This window comes from Zootoca vivipara, chromosome 4 (assembly GCF_963506605.1).
Source record: "Zootoca vivipara chromosome 4, rZooViv1.1, whole genome shotgun sequence".
NCBI lineage: Eukaryota > Metazoa > Chordata > Lepidosauria > Squamata > Lacertidae > Zootoca > Zootoca vivipara.
In genome coordinates this window covers 101,319,783-101,333,257 of record NC_083279.1, presented here as the reverse complement: position 1 = coordinate 101,333,257, position 13,475 = coordinate 101,319,783, and the positions used below count along the sequence as shown (strand labels likewise).

Here is a 13,475-nt window from a genome sequence, read left to right as displayed (position 1 = left end):
GTAAATTACCCAACAATAAAGTTTCTGGTGCTGGCCTCGCTGCTCTCCATGGAGCCTGGCTTAAATGCAGTTCAGAGGGGAGGACATGCAGCCGGCTCCCATGTCTTTACTCCAGAGGAGGCCGGCAGCTGCAAAAGGTAAATGTCGAGGTGGACAAGGATGGTCTGTGTCCAGGTACCAGGTACCAAGTGGCGCAGGTCTCATTGTACTTCCCTCCTCCCCGTTCTGTTGAGGGGGGGGAGCGCTGGATACCTGCCCCCAAAGTCCCACCCTATTGGCACCAAGTGGCTGGTGATTTAATGCATATGCACACAAGTTTTCGATAAGAACCCTTCCCAAAGAGGTTAGCAACCTAAACACCAGCAACACTCTCTGCAGATCTTGCATTTCAGAGATACCACCATGCCATGTTCAGGGAGGCCCCTTCCTTCTTTGAATTCCAGGAAGGATCATGGCCCAAGCACCACATTCCTCCAGGACTTGGCTCTCCGAAGATGATCTGAGAATCACAGGTAGAAAACATTTTGCAGGAAATGTGGGATTAAGCAGGAATGGCCAGGAATCCCATGGATCTTTCTAGCCTACAACTCCCTCCCGCTCCGGACGACGCCCAGCCTGTGGATTTCCTCTTCCCCGGAGAGGCATTGTGGCTCGTACTCTGACAAATGGGGAGCAGAGAGTCCGGACAGTAGACGTCTATGAAGGAAGAGACTTTGGAGCCCAGGGGAGAGAGAAAATAGCAGCAACGGGAGAAGGTCAGGTGGCCGGCGGGCTTCACCATGCCTGCCAGGGAGGGTGAGTGAGTGCAGGAGAACAAAGCAGTGGCGAAGCAAGGGAAGCGGCTCCCTGCTCCTGGAAACCTCTGGTGATTAAAAGGGGTCCATTAAATGGCTCCCACCAGGAGGATTCTAGTGGGCCTGTGCTGGCTGGGCTTGGGCTTCCCATCGGGGGCATTGGGTTGGCCAGTGTGAAAACAGGACACCAAACTAGATGAACCCTCTTTGGCCTGATCCAGCAAGCCTTGGCCTCTTGCATGATCAACAGCAGTGGGATTTACACCTAGGAAAGGGCAAGACTCCCAATAGTTTGGAAGTCAGTTCTAGTGGAAGTGTCAGGGTTGAGTAGCACCAAGAGCCAACTATCCGCAAGAAGTCCTGGAGAATATAGGCATTTATTTATTTATTTATTTATTTATTTATTTATACATACATACATACATACATACATACATACATACATACATACCACACCCATCTGACTCGGTTTCCCCAGCCACTCTGGGCGGCTTTCAACAGAACATTAAAAACAGAAGAAAACTTCAAACATTTAAAACTTCCCTAAACAGGGCTACCTTCAGATGTCTTCTAAAAGTCAGAGAGTTGTTTATTTCTTTGACATCTGATGGGAGGGCATTCCAGAGAGAGAGAGAGAGAGAGAGAGAGAGAGAGAGAGAGAGAGAGAGAGAGAGAGAGAGAGAGAGAGAGAGAGAGAGAGAGATGACAGACAGGCATAGACAGAAGCTTTGGATTAAATAATCCAAATATCTTTTTAAGAAAGGAAAAAGTCAAGCTCAATGACTGTGAGCAGCTGTGTGAGATGGCAGATTGTGGGACCCACGGCACCTCACAAACAGCCACCTCTCTAACCTTTTCCCAACGCCAGGGTCTCTTTGGCAGTGTGACTGAGCAAATGCTGGACCCTTTTAGACCTCGCACTTCTCCGCAGCAGCCTTGCAGAGCAGGGAAACCCACAAGCGATGGGGTGAGGATGAGTGGGTGGTTGGGCTCCAATGTGGACCTGGTTCTAGCATGAAGTTGTCTAGGCAGCGGCCAACTTCGTCTGACGAACAGAGCAGCTGGCTCTTGCAAGATGCCCAGAAAGAAGATGGGAACCATGTCAAAATAAACCTGCCAGGCTGCTTCATTGTGGCATAGCCACCCCTTTGCTTTTTCTGTGGCATCTGCACAGCATCAGGGACAAAACCTCCTCCTCTCAGGTTCCCCCTTTTTGGCTTCCATCCCCCCTAGAGCTCAGAAAGTTCAGTGCAATAGCTATGCAATGTCCCAAAGAGTGGGTGGCCCAAGGCATTGCCTTTTAGCCTGTGAAGACCTATATAGTCATTTCCCAAATTGGTCTCCTTGTTTCCCTCTTGTGGTCCGCCTCTCCTCCATAGGAATTGGCTCTGTCACCCCAGCTCTCCCCTTTCCAAATATCATTGTGACCATATCACTCCCTCCTCCTGTGTTAGAGTGCTGGTCTAGGACCTGGGAGAGCAGGGTTCAAATCCCCCCAATCTGCCATGAAGCCCACCGGGCGACCTTAGGGCTAGCCGCACTGCCTCTCAGCCTAACCTACCTCACAGGGTTGTTGTGGGGATTACAGGAGGAGGAGGAGGAGGAGGAGGAGGAGGAGGAGGAGGAGGAGGAGGAGGAGGAGGAGTTTGGACTTGATATCCCGCCTTTCACTCCCCTTAAGGCAGGGGTGTCAAACTCAAATTCATCGGGGGCCGCATCAGCAGTTTGGTCACCCTCAAAGGGCCGGTTGTATCTGTAGGACTATGTGTCCACTCTTTATTATCATAAATTATTGTCACTGCATTCAATTATTACTGGTTTTTTGTAATAATGTAATAACTAGCTCTGAAAGCAGAAACATAGTCAGAATAATGGCAAGTAGATATTCAAATGTACAATTATTGTACAATTTATTGAAAAATGATTTTCGGTAACTGCACTGGGTGGTGGAGGCTCGCTAGGGTTTCATGCAGGAGCTTTGCAGAGCACCTGGTACCTGGAGATGCTGGGGTCCTTCTGCATGCAGGACAAATGTTCTGCCAGTGAGCCACCACCCTTCACCAAAGGGACTGGCTGAGGTTGACTCACTAGAGCTGCTCTCCTGGTTCCAGGGTTTAAGGGCCAGAAGTATAAAGCAGCATCCTATGTTTCTGAGGAGAGGGAGAGGGAGGAGAGGGGAGGGGAGGAAGGAAGAAAAGAGGGAGTGGGAGGGAGAGAGGAAGGAAGGAAAGAGGCGAGAGAAAGAAGAGTAGGAAATAAGGAAGGGAATAAAGAAGGAAAGAAAAAGAAAGAGGGAGAAAAGATGGAAAGGGAGAAAGAAGGAAGGAAGTAGAGAGGGAAAGAAAGAATAAGAATGAGGGAGAGGAAGAAAGATGGGAAGGAAGGAAGGAAGGAAGGAAGGAAGGAAGGAAGGAAGGAAGGAAGAAAGAAAGAAAGAAAGAAAGAAAAGAGGGAGCAGGAGGGAGAGAGGAAGGAAAGAGGGGAGAGAAAGAAGAGTAGGAAAGAAGGAAGGGAATAAAGAAGGAAAGAAAAAGAAACACGGAGAGAAGACAGAGATAAAGAAGGAAGGAAGGAGAGGGAAAGAAAGAATAAGAACGAGAGAGAGGAAGAAAGAAAGGGAAGGGGGGTCACCGCCTTGATTCAGCGCCAGAAAAGAGCGCGAAGGGACCCAGGGGCAAAAAGCATTTCCCGTGCAGCATGAGGCAGCGGGTGTCCGTTTTAGCAGACGTGCGTAAAGCCTCAGAGTTGCACGTTCATGAGGCTGAGCCACGGCAGGAGGAGGAGGAGGTGAGGCAAGAGGAGGAGGAGGCGGCTTGTCGGGTCGGTGCCCGGCAGCACCGTACGGAGAGTGCCGAGCCTCTGGGACGCAGCAGTGCTCTGTAGCACTTTGAATCCTCCTCCTCCTCCACGCGGCGCTGCTGGGTGCTTTGTCTGTGCTTCAGCAGCAGCAGCAGCAGCCGTTTCCAGGCGCCGAGCCGTGGCAGGAGGAGGAGGATTCAAAGTGCTACAGAGCACTGGTGCGTCGCAGAGGCTCGGGACTCTTCGTGCGGTGCTGCTGGGCGCTGACCCAGCAAGCTGCCTCCTCCTTCTCCTGCTGTGGCTTGGGGCGCTCCACGCAGCGCTGCTCCGGCCGCCTTTCTACCCCCCCCAGGCCCCAGCTGTTTGTCGCCGCATTGTCAGCGCGGCGCTTCAGCAGCAAGGTCCCGCTGCTGGGTCCCGCTGGCTGGGGTGCTCGGCGGGCCACATGAAGAGGTCTGGCGGGCCGGATTTGGCCCCCGGGCCTTGAGTTTGACACCCGTGCCTTAAGGAGTCTCAAAGCGGCTCACAATCTCCTTTCCCTTCCTCCCCCACAACAGACACTCTGTGAGGTGAGTGAGGCTGAGAGATTTCAGAGAAGTGTGACGAGCCCAAGGTCACCCAGCAGCTGCATGTGGAGGAGCGGGGAAGCGAACCCGGTTCCCCAGATTACGAGTCTGCCGCTCTTAACTGGGAGAGCCATGTGCGCCACCTTGAATTCCACGGAGAAAAAAGATGGGATGGAAATGCAGCAAATTAATTGATTAATGGTTCCCAATAAAATCCCCCCTCCCCTGACATCTTTCAGTGGTGGATGTTGAGATGTGAACACACACACACACACACACACACACACACACACACAGAAGGTAAGGCCTGAACCAAGGGATTTAACTGACAATAAAGGAGATTCCAAGTGCATAGCAGGAAGCATTTTCTGGCAGGAAGAGCCATTTGTTAGTGGAAGAAGTCCCTTGGAAGAAGGTGGACTCTCCTTCCCTGGAGGTTTTGAAGCAGAGGCTGGATGGCCACCTGCCAGGGATTCTTTAGCTGTGGTTCCTGCATTGCAGGGGGGTTGGTCTAGAGGACCCTTGGGGTCCCCTTGAACTCTTGTTGGCATCTGTCTGTCTCAGGAGACAATGGAGAAATGTGCCCATTGGAGTGCCTGCTGTGGCTTTAGATACGAGTGGCTGGGGCAACCCAGCCAGGTGGGCAGGGTATAAATAATGAAACTCGTTGTTGTTGTTGTTGTTGTTGTTGCTGCTGCTGTTGTTGCTGTTGCTGCTGTAGTTGCTGTTGCTGTTGCTAGTGCTTTTTTCTATTAAAAAATTGTTTAGGGGTACTCTCATTTTGTCTCAAGAAAACCACCATTTTATAGCTCAAAATGGGGAAAAATAAATACAGTAAATGGACAAAAGTACAAAGATTCACAAAATGTTGTCTTTTTCTTCTTCTTTTTCTTCTTCTCCTCTGTGTACCCCTGCATCTCCCTCCCCCCAGAAAAAAACACTGTTTATTATACTGGAGAGACATGATTTGTTGCAGCTAGGGCAGGTGAAGGTGTCTAGTTGCTCTGCTGCGGAAGCGCCATACAGAAGCTCCAACTCTACATTTCTTCAATTATATGTCTCAGGGCCCCACCCTCCCCCACCGACACATCTCCTGGTTCCACCAGATATTTTGGGGGCCCAGAGTGACTTTGGCCCTAAAGCCCAGACCTGTAGCAACCCAAAGGGGAGAAAGCCACCACCATTGTTGAGAGAGAGAAGCCGGAGAGCAGCGAGACTGTTGGCTTTTGTTTATAACATTGCGAGGACATTCAAGTCAACCCATTTCAGAAGCCCCAGCCGACCAGAGGAGACCCTTTCATCGCCCTCACAGTCAGAACAGCTTCCTGTGGCCCCCCAAGTGTTCAGCAAGAAGTGGATCCCTTCCCTCCAAGCTCCCTCCTCTTGTCCGTGGGCAAAGGATGCTGTCTGGGCTTATTCCTGGGAGGGAGAAGATCTGAAGCTTGCCCGGGAGTTGGGTGGTCTTGGTGCCCTTATTCAGAAGCAGCCGACCCCGGGCAGGGGTAGCCATTGACCCAGGGGCTCACCCCAGTGGAGTGGCCTCTCAAGCGCAGCATGAACCAGGGAAGCAGCACGGGCGCCTCGGCCATCAGCGCCTGTAGCCCTTGTTCCATCTGCACCCAGGCCTGGATGGCTTTGGGGTTGGACATGGCGGCCACCATCTCCGGGCTCTGCATCTGCTGGGAGAAGTGGAGGACCTGCTGCTGCGCCTGCTCCTGTTGGGCCACCGGAGGCCCTTCTGCGGCCCGCAGGGCGCTCTGCATGAGAGAGAACATCATGCGCTTGGTGTAAGCGTTGCAGAGGTTGACAATCAGCTTGGGGATCTCGCTGGCGTCCGGTGGCGGGAGGCTGCCCAAGCCAAAGCCCCCAGCCCCGGATGTGGGCGACAGGTTGGGCATGGAGGATCTTTGCCCTGGAGGGGGAGTCGGGCTGCTGAAGGCGCCGCTCTCCTCGCTGCAGGTGCTGTGGGTGCTGACGGAGCTGTGGCAGAGGGGCAGAGAGCCCACACGCTCCAGGCTCTCCAGCTGGGACCCCTGGCTCCTCCCCAGGGTGGGGTAGGAGCTGCTGGAGGCAAAGAGCTCCTGGATGGCGTTCAGCCCTGGTTCTGGTAGCTCACTGTTCAGCTGCCTCAGGGGGTTGTCCCCTCCAGGGATGCTGCCGTTGAGGCTGATCAAGGCTTGGTCCGGAGCCTTCAGGTCCTGGAACATCTCGGGGTTCTTTGCCAGGTCCACAATCTCCCTCATCTTGTCCAGGATCACCCTCATGATGTCCATATTGTTGAGTATGTGCCTGATGGCCGGGACTTGCTGGGCCAGCTGCTGGATCTCTGGGTTGGCCAGGATCAACTGCCGGACCTTTTCAACGATCATCTCTGAGGTGGGCACCAGCTGCCACTCGGAGCTGGAGGGGGCTGCCTCAGGGGACCCCCAGGAGCCCCGCATGCTCGGGGAGGGAAGGCTGCCCCCAGACGGTATCTGGGCAGGTGTCATGGTCGCAGGCGCATAGGGAGACTGAGGAGGGTCTTCCAGGTCCCTTTTGAGAGTCCTGATCACCAGGTGTACAGTCATCCCATCCGTGATCCCGCAGTGGCGGAGCGTGTCCTTGTCCTTCAGGATCCTCCCAAAGTAGACCAGCACCAGCTGGCTGGTGTCGCAGGAGAAGTGCTTGGCCAGCTCCTCCTTGAACTGCTGGATGGTGCTGAGCTCCGGGAGCAGGAACTGGGCGCTGCTCTTGGGGGACTTTGCCGTGATGCAGATGAAGTTGGAGTTGGAGGCGAGGATGGGGCAGGCCTTGGGGGGCCCTTCCGGGTCTTTGTCCATGGTTTCCAGGATGCAGGGAGGAGGAAGAGGGGGAGGAAGAGGGGCTTGCATGGGAGAAGCGGGGCAGAGGCGTCTCGCTAGGCAGAGAAGATGCCTGGGGAAGGATGGCACTGAGCTAGGACAGCCACTGTGGTTGTGGTCCTTTGGAGGAGCAGCCGGCTGCCCTATGCACTGGCGCTGCGGTGTGGCAAGCCTGATGGCGCACGGGACAGCCCCCTTCGTGGGCCTTCTTCTCTCCCCTCCCTCCCTCCCTCCCTCCTCCTGAGCCAAGGAGATGCTCTCCACACGGCAGGCACATCAAGGAGTGTGGGAATCACTGTGACATCGCCAGTGATGTCAGCAATGATGTCGCCGCCACCCGCAAAGCTCTTGGTAGCTGGCAAAAGGAGCCTCCAGGAGGGGTGGCAGGGCCCCTCTGGAAGGGACAGGGCTGCTGCTCCGAGGCAAGGCCACCCGAGGCCAGGTCCTAGAGTTACCACTTCATAGAACTGAAGAGTTGGAAGGGATCCCCAAAGGTCTTCTATTCTGACCCCCTGCAATGCAGGAACCACAGCTAAGGAATCTCTGGCCGATGGCCATCCAACCTCTGCTTCTAGACCTCCAATGAAGGAGAGTCTGCCACCTTCATGAGTCTGTTCCACCGCTGAGCGGTTCAAGTTACAAAATACTTAGGCTCTCCTGGTATGTGTGCTGAAATCTTTGAAGGGCCTGGTGGGGAGCTTTTATCCTACTAGGCTTTTCAGAAACTCATTTTTTCATGCATTTCAGCTTAGAAAACAGCAGCCCTCTTTTACTCTCCCCTTTGGATTTTAATGCTTTTTATAGATGCTGCTCTATGATAGCATTATATTGGTCACGCTTGGCATTGATTGTTTTAGGGTTAGAAATTGAATATTGCATTTCTATTGATTTTTTTCCTCAGACAGTGGGTGGCGATAACATTCCAAAGACAGAGGGATAGTGAGCTAGATAAACAGAATACATTTCTCTCCTTTTCCAAACCCTTTCCTGTGCCTGATGAGCCTCTGAAAAGATTCCTGCATTGCAGGGGGTTGGAATAGATGGCCCTTGTGGCCCCTTCCAACTCTACAATTCTACGATTCCATGAGTTCCCTCACCCTAAACAATCCTTACCTTTCCATCCTCTGGACAAGACCTTCCTCACTGCACTGCACCAAACATCATGTTAAGGTAAAGGTAAAGGGGCCCCTGACCATTAGGTCCAGTCGTGACCAACTCTGGGGTTGCAGCACTCATCTCGCATTATTGGCCGAGGGAGCCGGCGTACAGCTTCCAGGTCATGTGGCCAGCATGACAAAGCTGCTTCTGGTGAACCAGAGCAGCCCACGAAAACGCTGTTTACCTTCCTGCTGTAGTGATACCTATTTATCTACTTGCACTTTGACATGCTTTCGAACTGCTAGGTTGGCAGGAGCAGGGACCGAGCAACTGGAGCTCACCCTATCGCGGGGATTCGAACAACCGACCTTCTGATCGGCAAGCCCTAGGCTCTGTGGTTTAACCCACAGCGCCACCTACGTCCCCAACAACATCATGTTACTGGCACAAAATAAATGTTACATCTCTCTCTCTCTCTCTCTCTCTCTCTCTCTCTCTCTCTCTCACACACACACACACACACACTGCAGTGTACCTAGGAGCTCATCCGTACATGCAGAAGACGACTGTAGGGGCAATCTTTTCTGGAAGGTATTTGCATTTCGAGGAGTTGAGTGATCTGACATGGTCGCCTCTCCCTGCCTCTCTTTACTTCCCCTCTCTATCTCTTGTTCTGCTCTTTGATGGCTGAGAACAGCCTTTTAATGCCCTAATTTGTGGAAGGAAGTAACAGTGCTGGGCACCTTCCTTCTTTGAAGTGAGACACTGGGAGAGGTGGCTAGCTAAGGAATCATCTGCGCTAGCTAGACGGGCAAGGCAGGTAGGCTAACAAGTTAGCTATCTATAAATCCAATGGTTTGGGGGCATAGCTCTCAGAAGCTCATGCAGCCTGAGGCCACCTGGGGTCACTTCCCCACTTCTTGAGGGCTTCCCAGTGGCAGATGGAAGTGCTTGCTTGGTAATGTCTATAATGCTTGCTGTTTAGAATAAAATCTTTAATCTTCTCACTCACGTGTGTTTGTATTGCTTCTGAATCTCATTAAAGGAACCCCCTGCATTTGGCAAGACAACGACCTAGCTCAGGGGGCTGCGCTCAGCACTGCTGTGGTTACTCTTGGTATATTGAAAAATGTAGATGAATCCATCAGATGGAAGCCTGGCTCCCTGCTTTCTCTGGATCGCCCTCCATCCCTGCCACTTTCCTTCTCAGTGAATGGGGAGCTGTTTTTAGGTAACTGGCCTGTTGAAACATTGGTGGAACAAGATGGTGACTCTCCTCAAGATCTCCTTGGTCTTCACCCCATAAACAATGGGGTTCAGCATGGGAGGGATGAGGACATATAAGTTGGCCAGTAGGATGTGAATGTAGCCTGGGATATGCCCAAAGCGATGGGCAAAGAAGGAGAAGAAGGCAGGTGTGTAGAACATGAGGATGACACAGAGGTGGGAGCCACAGGTGCTGAGCGCCTTCAGGCGAGCGTCTTTTGAGGAGAGCCGAAACACAGCCCTCAGGATCAGAGCGTACGATGCTGCTATCAGCAAGGCGTCCACACCGATCGCCAAGATGGCCACCATGAAGCCATACCAGATGTTGACCGTGATGTCGGAGCAAGCCAGCCGGGCGATGCCCATGTGCTCACAGTACGTGTGGGGGAGGACATTGCGTTGGCAGAATGTCAAGCGCTTGACGAGGAAGATGACCGGGAAAATCACGCAGAAGCTTCTGAGCATGGCAGCCAGCCCAATTCTCCGGATGACCGAATTAGTCAGCAAGGTGGTGTAGCGCAGCGGGTCGCAAATGGCGATGTAGCGGTCAAAGGCCATGGCCATGAGGATGGCTGACTCGGCGATGAAGATGCTGTGGATGAAGAACATTTGGGCTAGGCATCCTTCGAAGGAGATCTCCCCAGCCTTGAACCAGAAGATGGCCAGCATTTTGGGAGCAGTGGAGGTGGACAGAAGCAAGTCAGTGACGGCCAGCATGGAGAGGAAGAGGTACATGGGCTGGCGGAGGCTGCGCTCGGTGAAGATGATGAACAGCAGAGTGCTGTTCCCCACCAGAGCCACAATGTACATCAGGCAGAAGGGGATGGAGATCCAGATGTGGAAGGCCTCCATCCCTGGGATGCCCTTCAAGATGTAGGTGGGGGGGGGCAAGGAGCTGTGGTTGGCTGGCAGCATCTGGGGCCTCGGAAGGGCTTCTTGGTAGCTGTGGGGGATGGAAGCAGGAATCTGTTTCCTCCCTAGTAGGTGCTAGGGGTGGAAGGCAGTTCACAGGGAATAAAATATACTGGGATCCGGAACAAATCCTGAGCATGTCTTCTGCTGCTCCAAAGGGGAGGACCCAAACTGATGGATTCAAACGATAAGAAAGGAGATTCTGAGTAAGCATAAAAATAACTTTCTGAGGCCAAGAGCTGTTTGACAGCAGAACAGATGCCCTCTTTGAAATGTTGTTTCTTAAGCTGAAATGCATGAAAAAATGAGTTTCTGAAAAGCCTAGTAGGATAAAAGCTCCCCACCAGGCCCCCAAAAGATTCCAGCACACACACCAGGAGAGCATAGGACATCAAGAGGAGATTTTTTCCAGCAAAAGTTGGGTACGCTTTTGTATTGTGCTTCCGGCATTTAAGAAGATAGATGGCAGAATCAACACAGAGCTAAGCCAGAATGTGGGAACCCTGCAGAGGGTCTGGTGGGTCTCCTCTCCTGCCCACCCCTGAAGAAGGAAGCTTTGTGTCTGCTAACAAATAATAAATAAATAATACACATGTTGTCTAGAGAACTCATTCGGCTGTCAAATCTCTCCTTCCTTTCCTCCCTCCGGCATTCGTGTTCTGTTAATCTGACTTTAAGAGGAATGGCACGGCAGGTGCTCAAAGGTGTACGAAAACACTTCTGTATCTCTTTGAAGAGGGTCCACCTGACAGCAATGTGTTTTCTTAAAAAATTCATTTGTAATTTTTCCATAGGTTGCAAGTTTAATGCATGTACCTCTTTAATCCCTCCATAATTTCCATCTGACATTGGACTTCCCTTCTGTGGTTCCACATATTTTCTAATATTGCTGCATATTATAACTTATTCTGCACCCTATTCTCTCCATACTATTCCAAAAGTCGTCATTTGCTGCTGCTCATTATTCAAATCCTACCTGCGTTTTAATATGTTTACAGTAGCTTTTTAAACATTCTGCAAATGGTTTCCTGTCCTCCTTAAAAGCTGTCTTTTCTTGATCTCTAATTTCACTGGGCAGCAATGTCAAGGGCCCTGCCTGCCCCTGATCACACGTTCCTAGTCTAAACTGCCCCCCCCAGCCCTTGGGCTGATCCCTTCAGCACCCCCGTCCAACAGATTTGAACCACACCTGCACCAGATATTTTGCCCAGCTCCTCCTTGGAAGGCAGCAGCAAGAAGCAGCTCAAGTTCTCACCTGCCTTTAGTCCCAGCAAACAGAGAAGCTCAGAGGCTGAGATAGAGGTGGGTCTTGGGTTCCCCAGGCAGCAGCAGCATTTGAAGGAGGCTGGGTGCCAAGGAGCTGAGGAACTTTGGCTGCCCTGTGCCTCCTTGGGAGTCCTGAGGGGGATTTGGAGGCAGGTGGTGGTGGTGGTGGAGGAGAAGAGACCTCCTGGGACCCACTTTTCTCAGGCTCAGGGGGAATTTTTAAAAGGCAAGGACAGCATAACCCTTAGTTTGCTCTTGGAGGCTAAACGGTCTTTTCTTTTGTTGCACGGAGATCTCAGTAAAGTACTTGCATTATAGTCAGGTCCCATTCCCACCTGCGCCTTGGGTTCGAGGGAGTCTGGGATTTCTCCAGACATTCTCAGTGGGCATGTTTTCCTACACCCAAACTCTGTGGCCCAAGAACCCCACCCTGACTCAGTGGGCTTCACAGATAGCCGTAGATTTGAACCAGGGTATTTGCCCGTTTGCAGAGAATCATAGACTCAACTTGTAGAGTTGGAAGGGACCCCTAGAGTCATCAAGTCCAACCCCCTGCAATGCCAGAATCCCAATTAGAGCATCCATGACAGACAGCCATCCAACCTCTGCTTGAAAACCTCCAAGGAAGGAGAGCCCACCACCTCCCAAGGGAGACTGTCCCACTGGCGAACAGCTCTTCCTGTCAAGAAAGTTCTTCCTGATGTATCTTCAGAAGCTCCTTTCTTGTAACTTGAATCCATCGGTTCAAGCTTGCTCCACCCACCATGTGGAAGCCCTTCAGCCTATTTGAAGATGGCTATCACATCAATTCTCTGTCTTTCCTTCTCCATCTCCATCCTTTGTCCCAAAGTGTCCACCTTGATCTCCAGAGCAGCTGTAAGGGGGAGGGCTTATAGGGAACAGCCCCCCCCCCAATCATCAGGAGCAGCCCATCTCCCAGCAGTAATGAAAGCGAAGGGTCGGAAGGGGAAAGTCAGGAGACGGAGAGGGAGTGCCAGAGCTCTGGCAACATCCAAGAGCCACTGCTCCTCATGCAGGAAGAGAGGGAGGGGGAAAGAGAGGATGGGACTCAGACGGACCGAAGACCTCTCCCCCCCCCCCCCGACACCGGAATTAAGGAGAAGGAGAAAGGGGAGGAGGTTCGCTGTCCCGCGACTCTTATGTTGGTCCAGGTCGCGAAAGGGCGCAGTGTCGGATTCTGATTTGGACTGATGAGACATGAAACCAGCAGCTCACTTCACTGTAAATAATGTGCACCAATAAAAGTTCCTGAAAGACAAGCATGTGGAGGGTCGTCACTCAAGAGTAGTCGCAAAAACCCTGACAGCAGCCTTGAAGCCATAGGGATTCCCAGCTCCTAGGAGCCGAAGCACTTTGGCCGCTGAGACGAGGCTGCTGGACTAGATGGCCCCCTCTTTGGCCTGGCCCAGCAGGAGCTTTTTAAGTTCTTATAGACTTTGTTTAATGGTTTGTTTCATTTTAAAAAAAAATGTACACCGCTTGATCGTTGTGGTGGTTGTTGTTTTTAAACCCACCCTCAAAACATTTTACAAAAAGATGAAACAAGAAAACCGAGAACAAATTGCATCCATACCATACCCCCAACATTCCTCAGATGAAAATAGGGACTTTTCTCACACACACCCAAATGACCCTCGTTGATATCCCATATATACCCAAGGGAGGAGAGGCCACAGAGAGGCAATGGGATATCTGTATTTTAATATTTTGTTGGAAGCTGCCCAGAGTGGCTGGGGGAACCTGGCCAGATGGGCGCGGTATAAATAATATATTATTATTATTATTATTATTATTATTATTATTATTATTATTACCCCCCAAGCATTTCCTATCTGAAGGAGGAAGCTTGCAAGCATCCCCCCACCAGCAGCAGGACACAGTACACACACACCCTCTACCGTCGTGAGAAAACC

General features: G+C 51.9%; 2 protein-coding genes across 3 annotated transcripts in view; one reads left to right on the top strand and one right to left on the bottom strand.

Moving 5' to 3' along the window:
* Positions 1–13,475, top strand: part of LOC118078482 (zinc finger protein 883-like) — a 277,980-nt gene that overhangs the window by 194,267 nt on the left and 70,238 nt on the right. The gene's annotated exons all lie outside the window — the stretch shown is intronic.
* Positions 9,325–10,278, bottom strand: LOC118085042 (olfactory receptor 52B2-like). The gene has a single exon (XM_035115303.2). The coding sequence runs from the start codon at positions 10,276–10,278 to the stop codon at positions 9,325–9,327; it is 954 nt and encodes a 317-aa protein (XP_034971194.2).

Bases quoted from the DNA above. Each gene is read 5' to 3' on its own strand.
- LOC118085042 (XM_035115303.2), bottom strand. From the start codon at position 10,278: ATGCTGCCAGCCAACCACAGCTCCTTGCCCCCCCCCACCTACATCTTG.